General features: G+C 38.5%; 1 protein-coding gene across 1 annotated transcript; it reads left to right on the top strand.

The window, feature by feature from the left end:
* The first annotated feature begins 438 nt into the window (after window positions 1-438).
* LOC141690451 (uncharacterized) lies at window positions 439-1512 on the top strand. Its single transcript, XM_074495248.1, has 4 exons — window positions 439-506; window positions 593-693; window positions 755-953; window positions 1083-1512. Exons 1-4 carry the CDS (start codon window positions 439-441, stop codon window positions 1510-1512), a joined length of 798 nt encoding a protein of 265 aa, XP_074351349.1.
* The last annotated feature ends 20323 nt before the right edge of the window (window positions 1513-21835 follow it).

Genomic DNA, 21835 nt, shown 5'->3' with positions numbered 1-21835 from the left:
ACAAGCGACACAGTCCACAACGCCCATAACGTCTGCAATTTCCACACACCTGCAGCGTCCAAAGCGCCTATAGCACCCACAGTGGCTCCACCATCACAATATCCATTTGTAATTGCTTTAAAAGCCTTAAACTCTGATTTGGTGGATGAATATGGGTTTACAAAAGTTGTTAATAGGAAGAGTCCTGCATATAAGAAAATCCCCAAACTGGCTACTAGGCCAGTAAGTCTCAGAAGATTGCAATGATGTTTGCCTCATAGAATGTGAGGGGGTTAAACAAGTACCCCCATCAAAAGGAACTCAAATATTTTATTTCTACAAATAATATTAGCTTAATGGGTGTTTTAGAAACTAAAGTAAAGGCCCCTAATGTTTTGGGTGTTTCAAAGAAGATTAACAAAAATTGGATGTGGTTGTTTAATTATGAGCATCACCATAATGGACGAGTCTGGGTTGGCTAGGACCCTGGAGTATGGTCAGTCACTTTGTACTCTAGCAATGCTCAGGTTATCTCTTGTTTAGCAACTTTTTTGGAAACTAATCTCACTTTCTTGGTCTCCTTCATATATGCTTTTAATGATGTATATGACAGGGTTCCCCTCTGGAACTACATTGGTACTCTCAATTATGCTTCTACTCCTTGGTGCTTGTTAGGAGATTTTAACTGTGTTTTTAGATTAAATGAGATTTCAGGTGGTAGGGAGCATTGGACTCCGAATATACGGTCCTTTGTAAGACTGTGTTATTAATACAGGGCTTGGGACTGTGAGAACAGTTGGTGACACATTCACCTGGACTAACAAACGGCCCCAAAATCCAGTCTTTAATCGTCTTGATCGAATGCTAGGGAATGCTTTATGGTTTCAACATTTCACTGAAGGGTGTGCCCAAGTAAAATCTAGAGGGATTATGGATCATAATCCCATTTTCTATGAGGAGCCTATTCCTATCAAGTGTGTTGGTAAACCTTTCCAGTTTTTCAATTTTATATTGAAAATTCCAGGATTTTCTTTTGTTGTTAATATTGCTTGGACTAGGAGTTGCATTAGCAATCCTTTGGTGTAATTTAACTTTAAATTAAGGAATTTTAAGACTGCTCTTAGAGATCTTAACAAAAGCCATGGTGATCTCCATCTTACTGTGCACACTTTGAGAGCTCAGCTCAATGACATTCAACTTGCTACGGTCTCGGACAATGGAAGGGACTTGGTCATTCAAGAACAAATCCTAGTTGATAAACTCAACCTAGATTTACTCCAAGAGGAGCATTTTCTGCTTCAAAAATCCAGAGTTAAATGGTTGGGAGAAGGTGATAAAAATAATGCTTTCTTTCACCAACAATGCAAGGCAAACTGGAATCACATCAAAGTCCAGAATCTTCAAAATGAAGAGGGTGTAATGGTACATGGTCAACAAAATTGTGTTGAGGTGGTTGTCTCATATTTTCATAAATTAATGGCCAATGCAGACTCTCAAAATGCAAATTATGTTCTTGATTTGTCAACTATATGATGTGCTTCTTTGAATGGAGAACAAGCAAATGCTTTGGCAGAACCTGTCACTGACTTGATCATTTTCCAGACTCTTATATCTATGAAGCACAACAAGGCCCCGGGCCCGGATAGCGTAAATGTAGAATTTTTCTTGGCCACATGGGATATTACAGGCCCCTGTTTCTGTGAAGGTGTCAAATTCTTCTTTGAGTCTAGTACTTTGCCTCCAGGGACTAACTTTACATTCTAATCTCTTATTCCAAAGGTAGCTACCCCTACCAGAATGTAGGATTTTAGGCCAATCTCTTTGTGCACTATTATGTAAAAGTGCATCTCAAAACATAGATTCACGGTTAAAAAAGGTGTTGCCTTCTATTTTTGAGATGGCTCAATTTGCGTTTATACCAGGGCGCTCTATATCGGATAATATTTTGCTAGCTCGAGAATTATTTCGAGGGTATGATAGAGAGACCGGTGCTTCTCGCTGTGCTTTGAAAATTGATTTGCACAAGGCGTTTGATACCCTTAAATGGGAGTTTATTCTTGTCGTCTTGCACAAAATTAAGGTTCCCAATATTATGATAGCTTGGATCAAGACTTGCATTTGCACTCCAAGGTTCTCAGTAAAATTGAATGGGGTTGTCCATGGTTTCTATAAGGGAGTTGTTGGAATTCTCCAGGGTGACCCCATGTCACTATATATTTTTGCTCTGTGTATGAATGTTCTTTCGAGCATGCTTTCTAAGGTCCCTGTGGGCTATAAATTTCATTGGAGGTGCAAGGAATTAGGCATTACATACCTCTTCTTTGCGGATGATGTCTTATTTTTTGCTAATTGGTCCAAAGATTCTGTGTTACAAATAATGAACAACTTGGCAGTTTTTTCAACTTGGAGTGGTTTGAATCCAAGCGTTCACAAAAGCACTAGGTTCCTTAGCAATTGTGACACTGAATTTTGTCAATGGTTTGATGAAAGGTTTGTTATCCCAAGAGGAGAGCTTCCTGTCAAATTTTTGGGGTGCCTTTGATCTCCTCCGAACTGTGCATCAATGATTGTTTACCTCTCATTGACAAGAATACTAGGAAACTTACTTCATGGGCTAATTTGCTTCTTTCTCTGGTAGGAAGGGATCTTTTAATTAACTCTATCATTCATGCAATTCAATATTTTTGGGAAATCATTTCTTACTTCCAACAGCAGTGAATTATAATATTCAGTCCATGTTGACAAAATTTCTCTGAAAGGGTAATTTCAAGCAGAAGGGGGGTGCAAAGGTAGCCTGGGACTCTATATGTTTGCCTAAGGATGAGCGTGGTTTGGGTTTTAAAAACATGGTCCAGTGGAACAAAGCTCAAATCATCCACCACCTTGTTCGAGTGGTCACAAAATCAGGGAACCTGTGGAGTGGCTGGCTAAATAAAACGGTCTTGAAGCGTAAGTACTTTTGGACTATTGAAATCCCCACAGACTGCTCTTTGATTTGGAAAAAGGTTTTAAGATTATCGAGCACAACTTTGCAGTTCATATCATACTATATTGTTGATGGAACCTAAATTTCTTTGTGGTTTGAAGCTTGGTGGCATCATTGTTGTTTAGCATAGTCTGCTTCCTCCCCTATTATCTCCCAATGCTTACTATCTTTCAATGCTACTGTGGAGTCTATCATTCACTCAGGAACTTGGTGCTTGCCTAACATAAAACAAAGAACCCATCACAGGGACCCTATGCTTGTGACATGGTTAGAAAGGCACCACCTTCCTCAAATTCACACCCGAGGAAGGGATCACATTCTTTGGGATGGTTTTGATTGTGCTAAGGTCAAAACTTGGCATATTTGGAACTCTATTCGCAATCAAGGAACCACTGTTGTCTGGCATAATGTAGTGTGGCATAAGCTTCGCACTCAGAGATATGCACACCATTAATGGCTCTCTTGCTGGGACCGTTTGGCAACCTTAAGCAGACTTCACAGGTTTGGAATACCTACTACTCAGCAATGCTTCCTATGCATTTTAGGGAGGGAAACAACTAGTCATATTTTTCTGCATTGCTCATATTTTAAATGGGTTCTATACAAGTTATTCTCATTCATTGGCATCTTGATCAGTAGTGGTACTTGGGTGCAGTTTTTGGTGAGCGTCACTCGGCTGGAAGATAAACCTAAATGAACTTTGGCCCTGTGTTTTGCACATATTTTTGCTATCACATTTGGAGGGAGAGAAATTCAAGAGCCCATGGGAAGGGTGTCTTTGGCCCATACAAGCTTCTTCAAGGTATTGCTGTGGATATTAAAGCAAGGCTTGCTTCTTCTGTTTGGTATAACTCTATTGTATGTTCTAGACCAGACCTGGACATTTCTGTTTTTAATCTTTTGTAATAGATCTCTTGTAAAAGTTTAGTAGTTTAGTAGCCTTGCAGTTTAGTTTGCTTTCTATATCCAATCTTTTTTAGATTGGTTATAGATAGTGCTTTATATGGCTTGTCATAGATCATAGGGTTGATCCCTTGTATATTCTCTTTCTATCTATAAAAGCATTTTAGCAAAAAAAAAGCTCGTAGGTGTTGTTGACGGAAATGTTTTTTCCTAGAGTGAGAAGCTCCTCATTCTCTCTAGAATTTAACTTTCCCACCTAGCTTTTGTTCAGATCTAATATCTAGTTATTGCTTTTACCCAGCAGTTCTCCACTCTCTTTCATCAATCTTTTCTCTTCTTCGTTGCTTCATTACACCTCCATTCTTCAAACACATTATACACGGTCTACATTTCCCCTCTCTCCTAATTCTCAGCTTCATTCCAACATCAATCTTGCATAAATTCTTTCAAGATCCATGGGCTCCTGGAGTTTAGAACATTCTAGCAGTATGAACTCGGATGAGTTCTCAAACTTTATAGGACATAATTATGTGGCACCTCCTTTGCATGCTCTTCCAGCAGTAGACCACCTTGTTTTCATGGCTGAAGCTGCTAGAAATAGTGACTGGTCCCCTACTACAGGTCAGAGGATCCATGATGAAACAAGACTCATTCTTGATGGTGGCTCCACTAGAAATGACTTTGGACCTAGCAACGCAGCTTCTCAGAAGGGTTCAACTAAGTCTAAATCCTCCAGTTCCACAATGCACAAAGGTAACACTAATACCACAACTCCAGTCTTGGAAGATTTACAAGATAAATTTTCGGTTCAAAATGGTATATTAACTGTGTATGTGCCTAAAAACAATGTGGTTGAGTCTAATGTTCATACAGAACTATTGCCTGATGTTAATGATAAAAATAAGAATATTTGGAGTTTAATTGTTATAAAAAGAATCCCTTCCATAGAACCTACGAGTAGTTCTAATGCTAAAATCATTTTTAATGAGGATGGCTCGGCTACACTTCAACTTCCTAAGGATTTTCTTTCAAATGCTAGGAGAAATTGGAACACTAGAATTATTGGTCATTTCATAGGAGGTAGCTTTGATTTTAAGTTTGTTCGTGATTAGGCATTCAAATTCTGGAAAAACCATGGCCTTTCAAGAGTTTTTTACATCTCAAAAGGGTACTTTACTTTTAAGTTTCATTCTGAGAAAGAAAAGAATGAAATCCTTAACCTAAATTATGTTCAAATAGGTGAAAAGACCCTGTATTTCCTACCTTGGATAAAAGCTAACAAGTTCAAAAAGAATGTTATTGAGTCAGTCCCCTGCTGGATTAAATTAGAAGAAGTTCCACACTCTTATTCGTCCACAGATGGTCTTACATACATTGCAAAGGCTGTGGGAATCCCCCTCAAGTTTGATGAAGTCACTACAAAGTTTGAACCCATAATGTATGCTTTAGTTCAGGTCATGTTGTCATATTCAAGCCCAAGGCCAGATTTTATTTGGGTACTAGTCCAGGATGATATGGGTGAAGAAGAACTTGTTAAAGTATTCATTTACTACCCTCAATTACCGTACTCATGTAGTCACTGCAAAGTATTTGGGCACTCCTTCTCAAAGTGTGATCATAACCCAAATACAGTTAAACCAACTCCAAGGCCTAGGCCTGGTGGAGTCACTCAAGGTGCTGCAAAATTCAAAAAATCAGATAAGCAAGATAATGTAAAGAATTCAGGAGCCACTGTCATAGTTGCAGATGGTAAAGAAACAGGAACTACATAGGTTGAGACATATGTGAATCTTGTGGTATTTGGGGAATTTCTGGGATGTGATTAGGTTCTTGATGGTGATCAGCCTTTGGAAGATGTTCAGCCACATGAGAACAACACGAAAGATGTTGATGAACTAGAGGAATTTGATCAGGTAATAGATACTAGTATCTTGGTTAACAAGGAGGTTAATCAAGTAGTGCAAAGTGTGATAGTTGCTGTTGAGGAGACTTGGGTTGTAGCAGAATCTAATGTTGGCATAGAGGTGGCTAAGTCACCAGTAAATCAAAAAAAGAGAAAGGGTCATGGCCAAGATGCTACACGAGCCCCACAGGCCACTCAGTCTATGCTTGCAGTACCCCCAGTGCCCCCAGCGCCTGCAGCACCCACAGCGGCAACAACACCTCAGGCCCAACTTCAGCGCACACCCCAACTTAAATAGCAGATTAAATATAACTATTACAACATTTAATAATTAAATAAACATACCCAAAACCAAGATCTTACAGTTTAGGGTTTGGAACAGCCCAACACTACCATCTATCACAACTGATTTTAAATACCGAGTCCTCACACAAACTACTATCACTTATTCTACCTGAGCTCGAACAAAAGCATCAGCATCACAGGTCTTACGGGCAGTCTGCTTGAATCTAACCATAGCTGCTAGCTGTAATATCAGGGTAAAGCAAGGAGTGAACCAAATGCTCAACAAGTGCTAAACAATACGATACAAAACATAAATCGAGATATATATTAAAGAATGTCAATGGGAAGACATAACCAGTGATAACGAGAGATAAAACTTTGGGTGATGGCATCATTCCGTTTGTATCAAAACAATTTCAAAATCATATCTTAATCAAAATCATTTTATGACGCTACGGATTACAGCCGGTGATCAGCCGCGAAGTAATCCCGAACCTCGCTGGATTCTAAAACATTAATGGGAATCCCTAGGCAACTTTTAAGCCTAATATAAGTGTGGAAAAGACTCGCGTCTCAGTCCAGATCCACTATTCAAAGAAAACATTTATCCCCCTTTGGGACTGAAAACCCACATTTTATTTTTTTCAAAAAATGATGCCGATTTATAACAAAATCTCTTTTACAGTAAACATTTTTTTTATCAAGGGATTATATGGTACTAAATCTCAGGGCCATGATTCATAAAACTATACTCTATTAAAGTAACTGAATGGTTTTAATATATCAAAGATTAGACAAGGGGATTTAGTGAGGCTATTAGATATTATAAAAGGGTAATGCCAAATTGGGCTTTAAGCAATGGTTTCGCATCAAGGTTCAGGTGCTGGATCATCAAGAAGATAAGCTTCATGAATACTAAGGGTGTTAAGGTATGCAGATATGATCTTTAACTCAGGATATATCAGAATTGTCAAGCTTCAGGATAAGAAAGAGGGGTATCAATCAATGAGGAATCACTTTGATAAGTATCTGACTATCAGGGTTCAAGGTAAGGTTCTATAGGGGTTCAAGTATCAGGATGAGATATCAATACTTAGGAATCATCATCATGCTAATCAAGAGAATCAACCAAGAGTTATAACTACCCTTTCTTTTATCATGGCATCACTATATAATTCAAAGATAAACATTATATATGCTTGATTTAATATATCAATGACACAGGATAGTTGCAGCAATGTATGAACTATTAGCAGTAAATATGAAGGACAAGTTGAATCACTTGCCTTGAGAAAGGCTGGTCTGGTCTGACTGGTAGGAGCAACTGGAGCTTCACTCGACTTTTATGGCAAGTTTTCCCTCGTCTCGAGATCCTACATATATAATAATAATCCTCATTATAATATATTCTCACCAACTTAACCTATTTACAACCCGAATTTAAACACGGATGGCACTTAGGCCTATATGCACTTAATTTATAGTCACCTTTAATTTATAATTGCACACACATAGCCACATAATCACATATCATATATTAATACCAAATAACACCATATACACCATAATGCAACACTAGGCTTGGATGATCTCGACTCACAACTTAAGTCACTTGGTCGCTAAACTAGACAAAGTCTTCTAATTTTGGCTTCCTAACTCGATGTGCCTTTACTAAACTATCCAAAATCTATTGACCCTCACTTGTGCCTTTTTCTCTACTGACTTTATACTATCTTACAACTATGGTGGTCAACATAAATCTCACTCCTAAGTGTTCTAAAACTATGTGATAAGTGAAAGTGCTCACTAGTGCAAATTTCAGAATAACAACTATGGTTTCTTGAGTGCATTAGACACTCTTAAACTACAAGTTTTCCTTCAAAACTTTTACACAAGACTCTCCTGACCTAAGGGCATCTCCAAAACTTGATGTGGCTCAAGGGCCTGGCTTGGGCCTTCTTGGGCCTAAGCTAAAAGTCCATGGTTCCCCTATTTTTCTGGGCAGAAAACGCCCTGACTTGAATTAACTTGTGACACATGGTTCTAACTCATATCCTATGAACTATGGTTGGAAAAACTTCTCTGACACTCCCTCTAACTAAGGCCCAACAGGGCCTAATGAGGGCCTACCCATGACATGGTCAAATCACCCTATTTCTAAGTTGCAACAAAACTGTCCCCTGCTGGACAGATTTTTTATTCTACTTGTGCACCTAACCAAATGACATGCAAACCTTCAACCAACACCTAAAACCTTTTATATACTCCCAATACTAACTTCTGGTGCCTTGGGCCTCAAAGTGCACATCAATGACATGGTCAAAACTCACTCTAAACCTCAGGGTACTAAACTGATTTTCTGCAGAAATTATAACTCTCCTTTCTCCAAGGTTTTGACTTGACAAACTCAACCACCAACAACCCAATACCCAAACCAAGACTTAAACATGGTGATTTACTGAACTAAATCCCTTATACTCAAAATAATTTTGGTGGAGATCATCCTTACCTAAGGTGCAATTATGGCAAAACAAAAGAAACCATATTTCACAACTCACAAATCATCAAGTTTTTGAAAGAACAAGTTATGCATTTTTATAAAAGATATACACAAATTATTACCATGCATCAAGAAGCATTAATCAATATTAACACATTATTCCTAATGAAATTAAATCTTACTAATAAAAATCTTTCCAAATGATCAAAATCTTATAACATTCTAAGAGAAATCCACATGCATGCATGTCTTCGAGTTTTACAAGCCAAATAACATGTTTTCTAAATATGTTTTACCAAGAAATTTACATACAAGCCTAGAATGAGCTATATCTAGATGATCACCTAGCATGCAAGGAGTTTCATCAAATTTTTACTACAAAATTCAAGCTATTATCACATAAACATGCAAAAATTGAACAAAGCAACAAGAATGGTCTCAAGGACCATTCATTCGGCTCCCCTATGGTCGTGGCCGAATGAAATGGAAGGGAATGGCCATTTAACATCAAGAGTTTCCTTCTCAAGACTTGGAACTTCACCATTCCTTGTACTCCTCTCAAAAAAACAACCTTAAACTCACAAGAATCAAGGTTGTACTTTGAGTTTCAACTAAAACCTTAACATGCAACCATAAAACTTAAACTTTCTACTCAAAACTCTTTGAAATATAAGTGATCATGGTATGTGAAGTAACATTTACTTGTGTAAAAGGTGGAAACTTGATTGAGAAAGAAAGAAAATGAGGAGGGGGTTGATCTCGGCAAAACCCGAGAGTGAGGGGGGAGGAGGCCGAGAGTGAGAGAGAGGAAGGAGGGAAGAAAGAGTGTGGTGGTGAGTGGAGTGTGAAATGATCATGGCTTTTGCTTGTTTTTATGGTTTTTGTTTTGACAAATGTGAGTGGGAATAGGAACTGACATGACTATCCTTCCACTTATACTTCGATCATTTTGCATGCAAGGGTAAAGAAGGAATTTGGCTAGAAATATAAGAGTTAGTGGGGTGGTAATTGTCTCTTTAGCCCTTTTGGATTGAATAGAAAGGATTTGCATGCAAGGACAACTATGTAATCTGCTAATTATGACAATTAACATTTATAAAAAAATTATTTTTATAAAATAAAATACAAGTTCAAAATTTATAAAACTTATACCATAAATTAACTTGGATTTTTAGAAATTTTATAAAACTGCTTTTGAATTTTGTGAAAAAATAACTTTTAAAAAGATATTTATTCAAGGTTTAAAAATATTCCTTATAAATCAAAAAATGAAAGAAATAAATAAACTTTTGCTTTGAAAATTCATATACCACATAACGAAAATTTAAGACGCAGAATTCTCATTCACACAAGCATACAATAGTTGCATATATTGGCATTCGGCTTTATAATTACACCAAATTTACAATTAATATTACACGAAAATGCTGGTTGTAACATCCTCTCCCCCTTAAGGGATTCTGTCCCCAGAATCTAAGAGAACGGATGAGGATACCGGGAACGCATATCAGACTCTAACTCCCAAGTCGATTTTTCGACCTTAGGATTCCTCCAAAGTACTTTTACTAACTTTACTGACTTATTTCTAAGACTCTTCTCTTGCCAGTCGAGTATTTTGACCGGTTGCTCCATAAATGACAGGTCTGCCTGAATTTCTACTGGTTCATATTCTATTACATGGCTAGCGTCAGGATTGTACTTCTTAAGTAATGACACATGGAACACATTATGCACGTGCTGATACTGAGGTGGTAAGGCCAACTCGTAGGCCACCTTCCCTACTTGACTCAAAATTTCAAAAGGACCTATGTATCTAGGTGCTAACTTCCCTTTCTTGCCAAATCTAGACAACCCTTTTCTAGGTGACACCTTCAACAAAACAGCTTCGCCAATTTGGAATTGAACATCCTTACGTGCCGGATCCGCATACTTCCTCTGTCTATCTTGAGCAGTAAGTAGCCTTTTCTGAATTAACTTGACTGAGTCATGCAATTATTGTACCAATTCCGAGCCAAGAATCCTTCCTTCTCCTACTTCATCCCAACTTGTTGGTGATCTATATATTCGCCCGTACAAAGCTTCGTATGGTGGCATGCCGATACTGGAATGATAGCTATTGTTGTAAGAGAATTCAATCAACGGCAAGTGCTCATCCCAACTTCCTGCAAAATCGATTCCACAACTGCGTAACATGTCTTTGATTGTTTGAATTGTCCCTTCACTTTGTCCATCAGTCTGCGGGTGGTACGCCATGCTCATATTCAACTTCGTTCCAAGACATTCCTGAAATTGCTTCCAAAATCATGAGTTAAATCGGGGATCTCTGTCTGAAACTATTGATACAGGTACTCCATGCCTTAGTACGATTTCACGCACATACAGATGAACCAATTTTTCTAATGACGACTTCTCGTTAATTGGAAGGAAATGCACTGACTTTGTAAGACGGTCAACTATAACCCATATAGCGTCATGCCCGGATTTCGTTCGCGGTAGTCCTACTATAAAGTCCATAGCGATATTTTCCCATTTCCATTCTGGAATCTTTAGGGGCTGAATTAATCCGCTTCGTCGTTGATGTTCTGCCTTCACTTTCTGACAATTATAACCCTTCGCAATCCATTCTGCTACGTCTCGCTTCATATTTGGCCACCAAAAGTTTTTCTTTAAGTCCCGATACATCTTGGTACTTCCCGGGTGGATTGAAAATTTCGAATTGTGGGCTTTATGTAGGATCTCATTCTTTATTTCAGGTACATGAGGAATCCATATTCTTGAAGAAAACCTTAGTATCCCTTGCTCATCCTTTTAAGTATTAATCTCCTCTCCAGATAACTGATTCTTCTCTTTCTCCATTACTTCTTCTTGACATTTCTTTATCTTTTCCATTAGTGTTGGCTGAAAAGTCATTGCGCGACAAACTTCTTCAACTTTTCCACAATCACAAAGTTCCAGTTCAAATCTCTTGATGTCTTCAGATAATTCCTTTGAGGTTGTCATCATATTCAGTCTCTCCTTCCTACTTAGAGCATTGGCCACAACATTCGCCTTTCCAGGATGGTAATTTATCGAACAGTCATAGTCCTTGATCAATTCCAGCCATCTCCTCTGCCTTATATTGAGCTCCTTCTGAGTGAAAATGTACTTTAAACTCTTGTGATCCGTGTAGATTTCACATTTTTCTCCGTAAAGGTAATGTCTCCAGATCTTAAGTGTGAACACTATGGCAGTTAGTTCCAAGTCATGCGTCGGGTACTTCAACTCACGCGGTTTCAACTGTCTTGGCGCATATGTGATCACCTTACTGTGTTGCATTAACACACAACCCAAACCCTTATATGAAGTATCGCTGAATATTACAAAGTTTCCTTGATCATCTGGAAGTACTAACACCGGAGCTGTTACCAATCTCTGTTTCAACTCTTGAAAGTTATCCTCACATTCTGCACTCCATTCAAACTTTTGATTCTTTCTGGTTAACTTGGTCAATGGCGTGGCGATTTTCGAAAAATCCTTGACGAACCTTCTATAGTATCCTGCCAACCCTAGAAAACTTCGCACTTCCGTAGGAGTCTTTGGCCTCTCCCAACTCATAACTACCTCAATCTTTGCCGGATCCACTTTAACTCCTTTATTTCCAATGACGTGCCCCAAAAATTGAACTTCCTTTAACCAAAACTCACATTTGGTAAACTTGGCATACAACTTCTCTTGACGAAGTATTTCCAATGCTATCCAGAGGTGTTGTTTATGTTCTTCTTCCGACTTAGAATAAATAAGGATGTCATCAATGAACACCACGACAAACTTGTCCAAATACTTCTTAATACTCGATTCATCAAATCCATAAATGCGGCCGGGGCGTTGGTCAATCCAAACGGCATTACTAGGAATTCATAATGCCCATATCTGGTCCTAAATGCTGTCTAGGGGAATATCTTTTTCTTTGATCTTTAATTGATGGTATCCCGATCTCAAGTCAATCTTTGAAAATCACTTTGCTCCTTTCAGCTGATCAAAAAGGTCATCTATTCTTGGTAGCGGGTAGCGGTTCTTGATCGTTACCTTATTCAACTCCCGATAATCTATGCATAGTCGCATACTCCCATCTTTCTTCTTGATAAACAGAACCGGTGCTACCCATGGGGACGTACTTGGCCGTATCACTCTTTTATCTAACAATTCTTGTAGCTGGCTCGCCAACTCTTTCATTTCTGTTGGTGCCATCCTATATGGGGCCTTTGAAACTGGTTCCGTGCCTGGAGCAAGGTTGATCTCGAACTCGATTTGTCGATCTAGTGGTAAGCCTGGTAGTTCGTCGGGAAACACATCTGGGAACTCGTTAACTACAGGGATATCTTCTATATTGGGGTTGCCCTTTTCTGAATCCACTACATAAGCTAGGAACGACTCACAACCTTTTCTAAGTAGCTTCTTAGCCTGAACAATTGTAATAAATAGTTGCTTTTGCCTCTGCCCCTTAAATACTACCTTCTCTCCACTCTTCGCCTTTAAATACACTTTCTTGGTCCTACAATTAATCTGAGCGTTATTTTCTCCTAACTAATCCATGCCTAAAATTATATCAAACTCTCCCAACTTGAAGAGTATCAAGTCGGCTGAGAACTTATACCCCGAAATATCAATCTCACAATTCGGACATAATTGATTCAAATGAATCTTCTCTAGGTTCGCAATTACCACATTTACTACCTCGCTCATAATCATTTTATCACATTGAAGCTTATCAACAAAAGATTCTGATATGAAAGATCTTGTTGCTCCCGAATCAATTAATACTTTAGCTTTGACATTATTGAGTAAAAGTGTACCTGCTATCACCTCTGAATTCTGAACAACATCCTTCATCTTCAGAACAAATGTCCTTGTTGTTGCTTGCGGGGTTGGTGTAGGTGGTGGAGGTAATGCCAATACCTCAACTGGCACGCTCGCATTGGTACTTGCCACATTCATCAGAGCTTTGACTGGTCCGGTTGCCTTGCACTCCCTTGCTATGTGTCCAGTTTTCCCACACTTATAGCACGGAACTCCTGGCTTCGGCATCTTGCACTCATTTGCCAAATGTCCTTTCTGATTGCACCTATAGCATGTCATGCTCAACTTATTACACACTCCGGGGTGCCTTCTTCTACAGTGCTTGCATTCGGGTCTCTGGAATCTGTTTTCTCCAACTTGTCCTTGGCTTGCCTGCCTGCTCCCCTTTGATTCTTGCCTTTTACCCAAATTTCCCTTCTTTTGAAAATTTCCGCCCTTCTGGAATCCGATCCTCTTTACATTCCGATCTTGTGAACTTCCCGCTTCAGACTTTTCTCCATAAAATGGAACCTTCCTCTTCTTGTTATCCCTCTCCTTCCTTGACTGCATCCCATCATTCTCAATCAAAATAGCTTTCTGAACTACTCCTGCATAAGTTTCAAGCTCAAACATAGCCACTCTATCTCTGATCTAAGGCTCCAATCCTTGCTGAAATTTCTTTGCTTTTTCCTCCTCGGTGCTGGTATACTTTGTCACAAACCTTGACAACTCGGTGAAGTTCTTCTCATACTCTAATACAATCATATTCCCTTACTTCAGCTCCAAAAATTTAAGCTCCATCTGATTTTGCATGTACTTAGGGTAATATTTGTCCAAAAATAACTTCTTAAATCTCTCCCAAGAAACCTGCTGAGTGACTTCCATAGCTTTTACTGATTCCCACCAATATATGACTTCGCCCTTCAAGAAGTAAGTAGCATACGGCGTCTTCTGATCGTCTCCTAACTGTACCAACTCCAAAGCCCTTTCCATCTCCTTGATCCATGTGTTAGCTATTACTGGATCAGTGGTATCATGAAATGCAGGTGGATTCATATTCTGAAAAGCCTTGAAAGTGACAATTTGTCTAGGTGGTACTGGTGGTTCAGGTGGTTGGTGTGGTTCACAGTTATCTTAGTTTTCAATTCGGTGTTGAAGAGTTAGTTGTTGTTGGGCTATAGCATTGGTTTGGTGTTACAAAGTTTCCAGTAGTCGAAGAACATTTGGGTCTGTGGTGAATGTGGTGGTTGGGTTCTTCTTTTTGGGAGGCATGATCCTGAAATAAGAGTTATGTCAAAACAGATATGAATAATAAAATAATTCGAGGGTATCGCATGGCATTCTTATTTATATGTGAGGTCAGGTTTCAAATTAAGCAGATATGATGATGCATATAAAAGCGTATAATAACAGTTGAGAGCAAATGGAACAATAGAGCATGATTATTGAAATTTAAAGGTCACCATACATAGGATTAGAACAAAGTCTGATTCTAGGAACAACAGGCTTATTTAAAGGAAATAATGGAAACAACTGGGAAATTCTACGGAGTCTGATAGTACAACAACATGAAAGGTAAATGGAAAGAACTAAGTTTTCATTCCATCTGAACGGGGCTTGGTAGTCTTTTCCTCTCGAAGCGTCTTCACAATGCTCTGGAGCTGATCCGCCACCATCTGAATGACATACTGGCTGGTACGGTCCCGGTGCGCTGGCATCTCCTCAAGCTTAGTGTTGACGTACTGAACCAAGGTCTCAAGTCTCGCAGTCATCTGCTCCTTGGGCTTCCCTTCATAATTCCGGCTGTCCGGGTACACGTTCTTCAGTCGGTCTATCAGTCGATCGTACTTGCCCTGAAGCATGTCGAACTCGCGCCTCAACTCAGCATACACCGTGAAAGCAATAGTGTCGTCCGACCTAGAGGATGACGAGGAATGCGCCCTTTGCTGACAACCAATAAGTGGAGTATTAATAATAAACTTACTTAACCCACTCTCTCGCATATTATCGATAACCTACACATAAACCCTTTAACCTATTTGGGCTGTCCAAGGACTCTAAACCGTAGCTCTGATACCAAAACCTGTCACACCCCAACTTAAACAGCAGATTAAATATAGCTATTACAACATTTAATAATTAAATAAACATACCCAAAACCAAGATCTTACAGTTTAGGGTTTTGAACAGCCCAACACTACCATCTATCACAACTGATTTTAAATACAGAGTCCTCACACAAACTACTATCACTTATTCTACCTGAGCTCGAACAAAAGCATCAGCATCACAGGTCTTACGGGCAGTCTGCTTGAATCTAACCATAGCTGCTAGCTGTAATATCAGGGTAAAGCAAGGAGTGAGCCAAATGCTCAACAAGTGCTAAACAATATGATACAAAACATAAATCGAGATATATATTAAAGAATGTCAATGGGAAGACATAACCAGTGATAACGAGAGATAAAACTTTGGGTGATGGCATCATTCCATTTGTATCAAAACAATTTCAAAATCATATCTTAATCAAAATCATTTTATGACGCTATGGATTACAGCCGGTGATCAGCCGCGAAGTAATCCCGAACCACGCTGGGTTCTAAAACATTAATGGGAATCCCTAGGCAACTTTTAAGCCTAATATAAGTGTGGAAAGGACTCGCGTCTCAGTCCAGATCCACTATTCAAAGAAAACATTTATCCCCCTTTGGGACTGAAAACCCACATTTTATTTATTTCAAAAACTGATGCCGATTTATAACAAAATCTCTTTTACAGTAAACATTTTTTTTATCAAGGGATTATATGGTACAAAATCTCAGGGCCATGATTCACAAAACTATACTCTATTAAAGTAACTAAATGGTTTTCATATATCAAAGATTAGACAAGGGGATTTAGTGAGGCTATTGAATATTATAAAAGGGTAATGCCAAATTGGGCTTTAAGCAATGGTTTCTCATCAAGGTTCAGGTGCTGGATCATCAAGAAGATAAGCTTCATGAATACTAAGGGTGTTAAGGTATGCACAAATGATCTTTAACTCAAGATATATCAGAATTGTCAAGCTTCGGGATAAGAAAGAGGGATATCAATCAATGAGGAATCACTTTGATAAGTATCTGACTATCAGGGTTCAAGGTAAGGTTCTATAGGGGTTCAAGTATCAGGATGAGATATTAATACTTAGGAATCATCAGCATGTTAATCAAGAGAATCAACCAAGAGTTATAACTACCCTTTCTTTTATCATGGCATCACTATATAATTCAAAGATAAACATTATATACGCTTGATTTAATATATCAATGACACAGGATAGTTGCAGCAATGTATGAACTATTAGCAGTAAATATGAAGGACAAGTTGAATCACTTGCCTTGAGAAAGGCTGGTCTGGTCTGACAGGTAGGAGCAACTGGAGCTTCACTCGACTTTTATGGAAAGTTTTCCCTCGTCTCGAGATCCTACATAAATAATTATAATCCTCATTATAATATATTCTCACCAACTTAACCTATTTACAACCCGAATTTAAACACGGATGACACTTAGGCCTATATGTACTTAATTTATATTCACCTTTCATTTATAATTGCACACACATAGCCACATAATCACATATCATATATTAATACCAAATAACACCATATACACCATAATGCAACACTAGGCTTGGATGATCTCGACTCACAACTTAAGTCACTTGGTCTCTAAACTAGACAAAGTCTTCTAATTTTGGCTTCCTAACTCGATGTGCCTTTACTAAAATATCCAAAACCTATTGACCCTCACTTGTGCCTTTTCCTCTACTGACCTTATACTATCTTACAACTATGGTGGTCAACCTAAATCTCACTCCTAAGTGTTCTAAAACTATGTGATAAGTGAAAGTGCTCACTGGTGCAAATTTCAGAATGACAACTATGGTTTCTTGAGTGCATTAGACACTCTTAAACTACAATTTTTCCTTCAAAACTTTTACACAAGACTCTCCTGAGCTAAGGGCATCTCCCAAACTTGATGTGGCTCAAGGGCCTGGCTTGGGCCTTCTTGGGCCTAAGCTAAATGTCCATGGTTCCCCTGTTTTTCTGGGCAGAAAACGCCCTGACTTGAATTAACTTGTGACACATGGTTCTAACTCATATCCTATGAAATATGGTTGAAAAAACTTCTCTGGCACTCCCTCTAACTAAGGCCCAACAGGGCCTAATGAGGGCCTACCCATGACATGGTGAAATCTCCCTATTTCTAAGTTGCAACAAAACTGTCCCCTGCTGGACAGATTTTGTTATTCTACTTGTGCACCTAACCAAATGACATGCAAACCTGCAACCAACACCTAAAACCTTTTATATACTCCCAATACTAACTTCTGGTGGCTTGGGACTCAATGTGCACATCAATGACATGGTCAAAACTCACTCTAAACCTCAGGGTACTAAACTGATTTTCTGCAGAATTTATAACTCTCCTTTCTCCAAGGTTTTGACTTGACAAACTCAACCACCAACAACCCAATACCCAAACCAAGACTTAAACATGGTGATTTACTGAACTAAATCCCTTATACTCAAAATAATTTTGGTGGAGATCATCCTTACCTAAGGTGCAATTATGGCAAAACAAAAGAAACCACATTTTACAACTCACAAATCATCAAGTTTTTGAAAGAACAAGTTATGCATTTTTATAAAAGATATACACAAATTATTACCATGCATCAAGAAGCATTAATCAATATTAACACATTATTCCTACTGAAATTAAATCATACTAATAAAAATCTTTCCAAATGATCAAAATCTTATAACATTCTAAGAGAAATCCACATGCATGCATGTCTTCAAGTTTTGCAAGCCAAACAACATGTTTTCTAAATATATTTTACCAAGAAATTTACATGCAAGCCTAGCATGAGCTATATCTAGATGATCACCAAGCATGCAAGGAGTTTCATCAATTTTTTACTACAAAATTCAAGCCATTATTACATAAACATGCAAAAATTTAACAAACCAACAAGAATGGTCTCAAGGACCATTCATTCGGCTCCCCTATGGTCATGGCCGAATGAAATGGAAGGGAATGGCCATTTAACATCAAGAGTTTCCTTCTCAAGACTTGGCACTTCACCATTCCTTGTAGTTCTCTCAAAAAAATAACCTTAAACTCACAAGAATCAAGGTTGTACTTTGAGTTTCAACTAAAACCTTAACATGCAACCATAAAACTTAAACTTTCTACTCAAAACTCTTTGAAATATAAGTGATCATGGTATGGGAAGTAACATTTATTTGCGTAAAAGGTGGAAACTTGATTAAGAAAGAAAGAAAATGGGGAGGGGGGTTGATCTCGGCAAAACCCGAGAGTGAGGGGAGAGGAGGCCGAGAGTGAGAGAGAGGATGGAGGGAAGAAAGAGTGTGGTGGTGAGTGGAGTGTGAAATGATCATGGCTTTTGCTTGTTTTTATGGTTTTTATTTTGACAAATGTGAGTGGGAATAGGAATTGACATGACTATCCTTCCACTTATACTTGGATCATTTTGCATGCAAGGGTAAAGAAGGAATTTGGCTAGAAATATAAGAGTTAGTGGGGTGGTAATTGTCTCTTTAGCCCTTTTGGAATGAATAGAAAGGATTTGCATATAAGGACAACGATATAATTTGCTAATTATGACAATTAACATTTATAAAGATTTATTTTTATTAAATATAATACAAGTTCAAAATTTATAAAATTTATACCATAAAATAACTTGGATTTTTAGAAATTTTATAAAACTACTTTTGAATTTTGTGAACAAATAACTTTTAAAAAGATATTTATTCAAGGTTTAAAAATATTCCTTATAAATCAAAAAATGAAAGAAATAAATAAACTTTTGCTTTGAAAATTCATATACCACATAACGAAAATTTAAGACGCAGAATTCTCATTCACACAAGCATACAATAGTTGCATATATTGGCATTCGGCTTTATAATTAAACCAAATTTACAATTAATATTACACAAAAATGCCGGTTGTAACATGATCCAAAACCGACTTATATGATGTTGCAATTGGCCGACCTTTCTATAACATATCCGCGAGGTATTATGGAGGATGTCTTGTCAAGACTTCATCATTCTTGATTTCGAGAACGATAAGAAGATTCCCATAATTTTGGGAAGACCTTTCTTGGCGAATGGTCGAACCTTGATAGATATGCAGAAGGGTGAGCTCACAATGCGAGTGCTGGATCAGGATACAACTTTTAATGTGTTCAATGCTATGAAATTTCCTACGGAAAATGAGGAGTGCTTAAAGGTGGAGTTGGTCGATTCTGTGGTTACTTCAGAACTTGATCAATTGTTAAGGTCCGATGCCTTAAAAAAAGCCTTATTGGGGAATTCAGTTAGTGAAGATGTAGAAGGTGAAGAACAATTACAATATTTGAATGCTTCTCCCTGGAAGAGGAAGATTGATATGCCTTTTGAATCTCTTGGAATGGAGGAATTGAACAAAGCTCATAAACGCCACAAGCCATCTATTGAGGAAGCTCCCACTCTTGAGCTTAAGCCTTTACCTGAGCATTTGAGGTATGCATTTTTAGGTGATGCATCTACTTTTCCTGTTATTATTTCATCTGACCTTTCAGGTAGTGACGAGGAAAAGCTTCTGAGGATTCTGAGAGAGTTCAAATCAGCAATTGGTTGGACTATAACAGATATCAAGGGAATCAGCCCTTCTTATTGCATGCATAAAATTCTGCTAGAGGAAGGTAGAAAGCCCACGGTCGAGCAGCAAAGAAGACTTAATCCGATCATGAAGGAAGTAGTGAAGAAGGAAATTCTTAAGTGGCTTGATGCAGGGATCGTCTATCCTATTTTTGACACAGTTCATGGGTGAGCCCAGTTCAATTTGTACCAAAGAAATGTGGAATTGCTGTGGTAGCAAATGAGAAGAATGAGCTTATTCCTACAAGAGCAGTCACGGGGTGGAGAGTTTGTATGAACTACAGGAAGCTGAACAAGGCCACTAGGAAGGATCACTTCCATTTGCCCCCATTAACCAGATGCTTGATAGATTGGTTAGTCACAAGTACTATTGTCTTCTGGATGGCTATTCGGGTTACAATCAGATTTGTATCACTCCTGAAGATCAGGAGAAGACTACCTTCACTTGTCCATTTGGTACTTTTGCCTTCAGACGAGTTTCTTTTGTTCTGTGTGGTGCACCAGCCACATTTCAGAGATGTATGATGGCCATATTTTCCAATATGATTGGCCAGAATGTGGAGGTGTTCATGGACAATTTCTCTGTATTTGGAGATTCTTTTGATGAATCCTTGCAAAATCTGGGACACGCTCAAGAGGTGTGTTGTGGGACACGTTCTCAAGAGCTGTGTTGAGACCAATCTGGTTCTCAATTGGGAGAAATGTCACTTTATGGTGCGACATGGCATTATTCTCGGGCACAAGGTTTCTATTAAGGGTCTTGAGGTGGACAAAGCCAATGTGGGGGTCATTGAAAATCTTCCTCCACCTAATTCTGTTAAGGGAATTCGTAGTTTTCTCGGCCATGCGGGTTTTTATAGGCTTTTCATTAAAGACTTCTCCAAGATTTCGAAGCCATTGTGCAGTTTGCTAGAGAAAGATGTCCCTTTCAAGTTTGATGACGAGTGCCTTGCAGCTTTTGAGACATTGAAAAAGAGTTTAATCACGGCACCGGTAATAACTGCACCTGATTGGAATGAACCTTTTGAGATGATGTGCGATGTAAGTGAATATGCAGTGGGAGCAGTTCTTGGGCAGAGAAAGAACAACATATTTCATGTGGTCTACTATGCTAGCAAGACCCTAAATGGTGCTCAACTGAATTATACAACTATGGAGAAAGAACTTTTGGCTATTGTCTATGGTTTTGAGAAATTTCGATCTTATCTACTAGGGACTAAGGTGACAGTTTTCACTGATCACACTGCAATTCGTTATCTCATCTCAAAGAAGGACTCGAAGCCTAGATTGATTAGATTGGTTCTTTTGCTTCAAGAATTTGAACTAGAGATCAAGAACAGAAAGGGGACTGAAAATTTAGTCGCTGATCATCTCTCGCGTTTAGAGAACCCTAATGTTACTTTATTGGATAAGACATTGATAAATGAATCTTTTCCTGACGAGCAGCTGTTTGGAGTGCAAGAAGAAGAACCGTGGTTTGTAGACATTGTGAACTACCTTGTGAGTAATATCATGCCTCCCGACTTATCTTATGCTCAAAGGAAGAAGTTTCTACATGAAGAGAAGTGGTATATGTTGGATGAGCAGTTTCTTTTTTGACAAGGAGCTGACCAAATCATCAGGAGGTGTATTCCTTACAGCGAAGGGGGGGGGAGATCTTGCGAGATTTCCACTCAACGGCTTATGGAGGACATTATGGTGGAGAAAAGACAACAACGTGTATTCTGCAAGCAGGTTTCTTTT

Source organism: Apium graveolens, chromosome 10, assembly GCF_009905375.1.
Source record: "Apium graveolens cultivar Ventura chromosome 10, ASM990537v1, whole genome shotgun sequence".
NCBI classification, from domain to species: domain Eukaryota; kingdom Viridiplantae; phylum Streptophyta; class Magnoliopsida; order Apiales; family Apiaceae; genus Apium; species Apium graveolens.
This window is presented reverse-complemented; position numbering and strand designations above follow the sequence as displayed.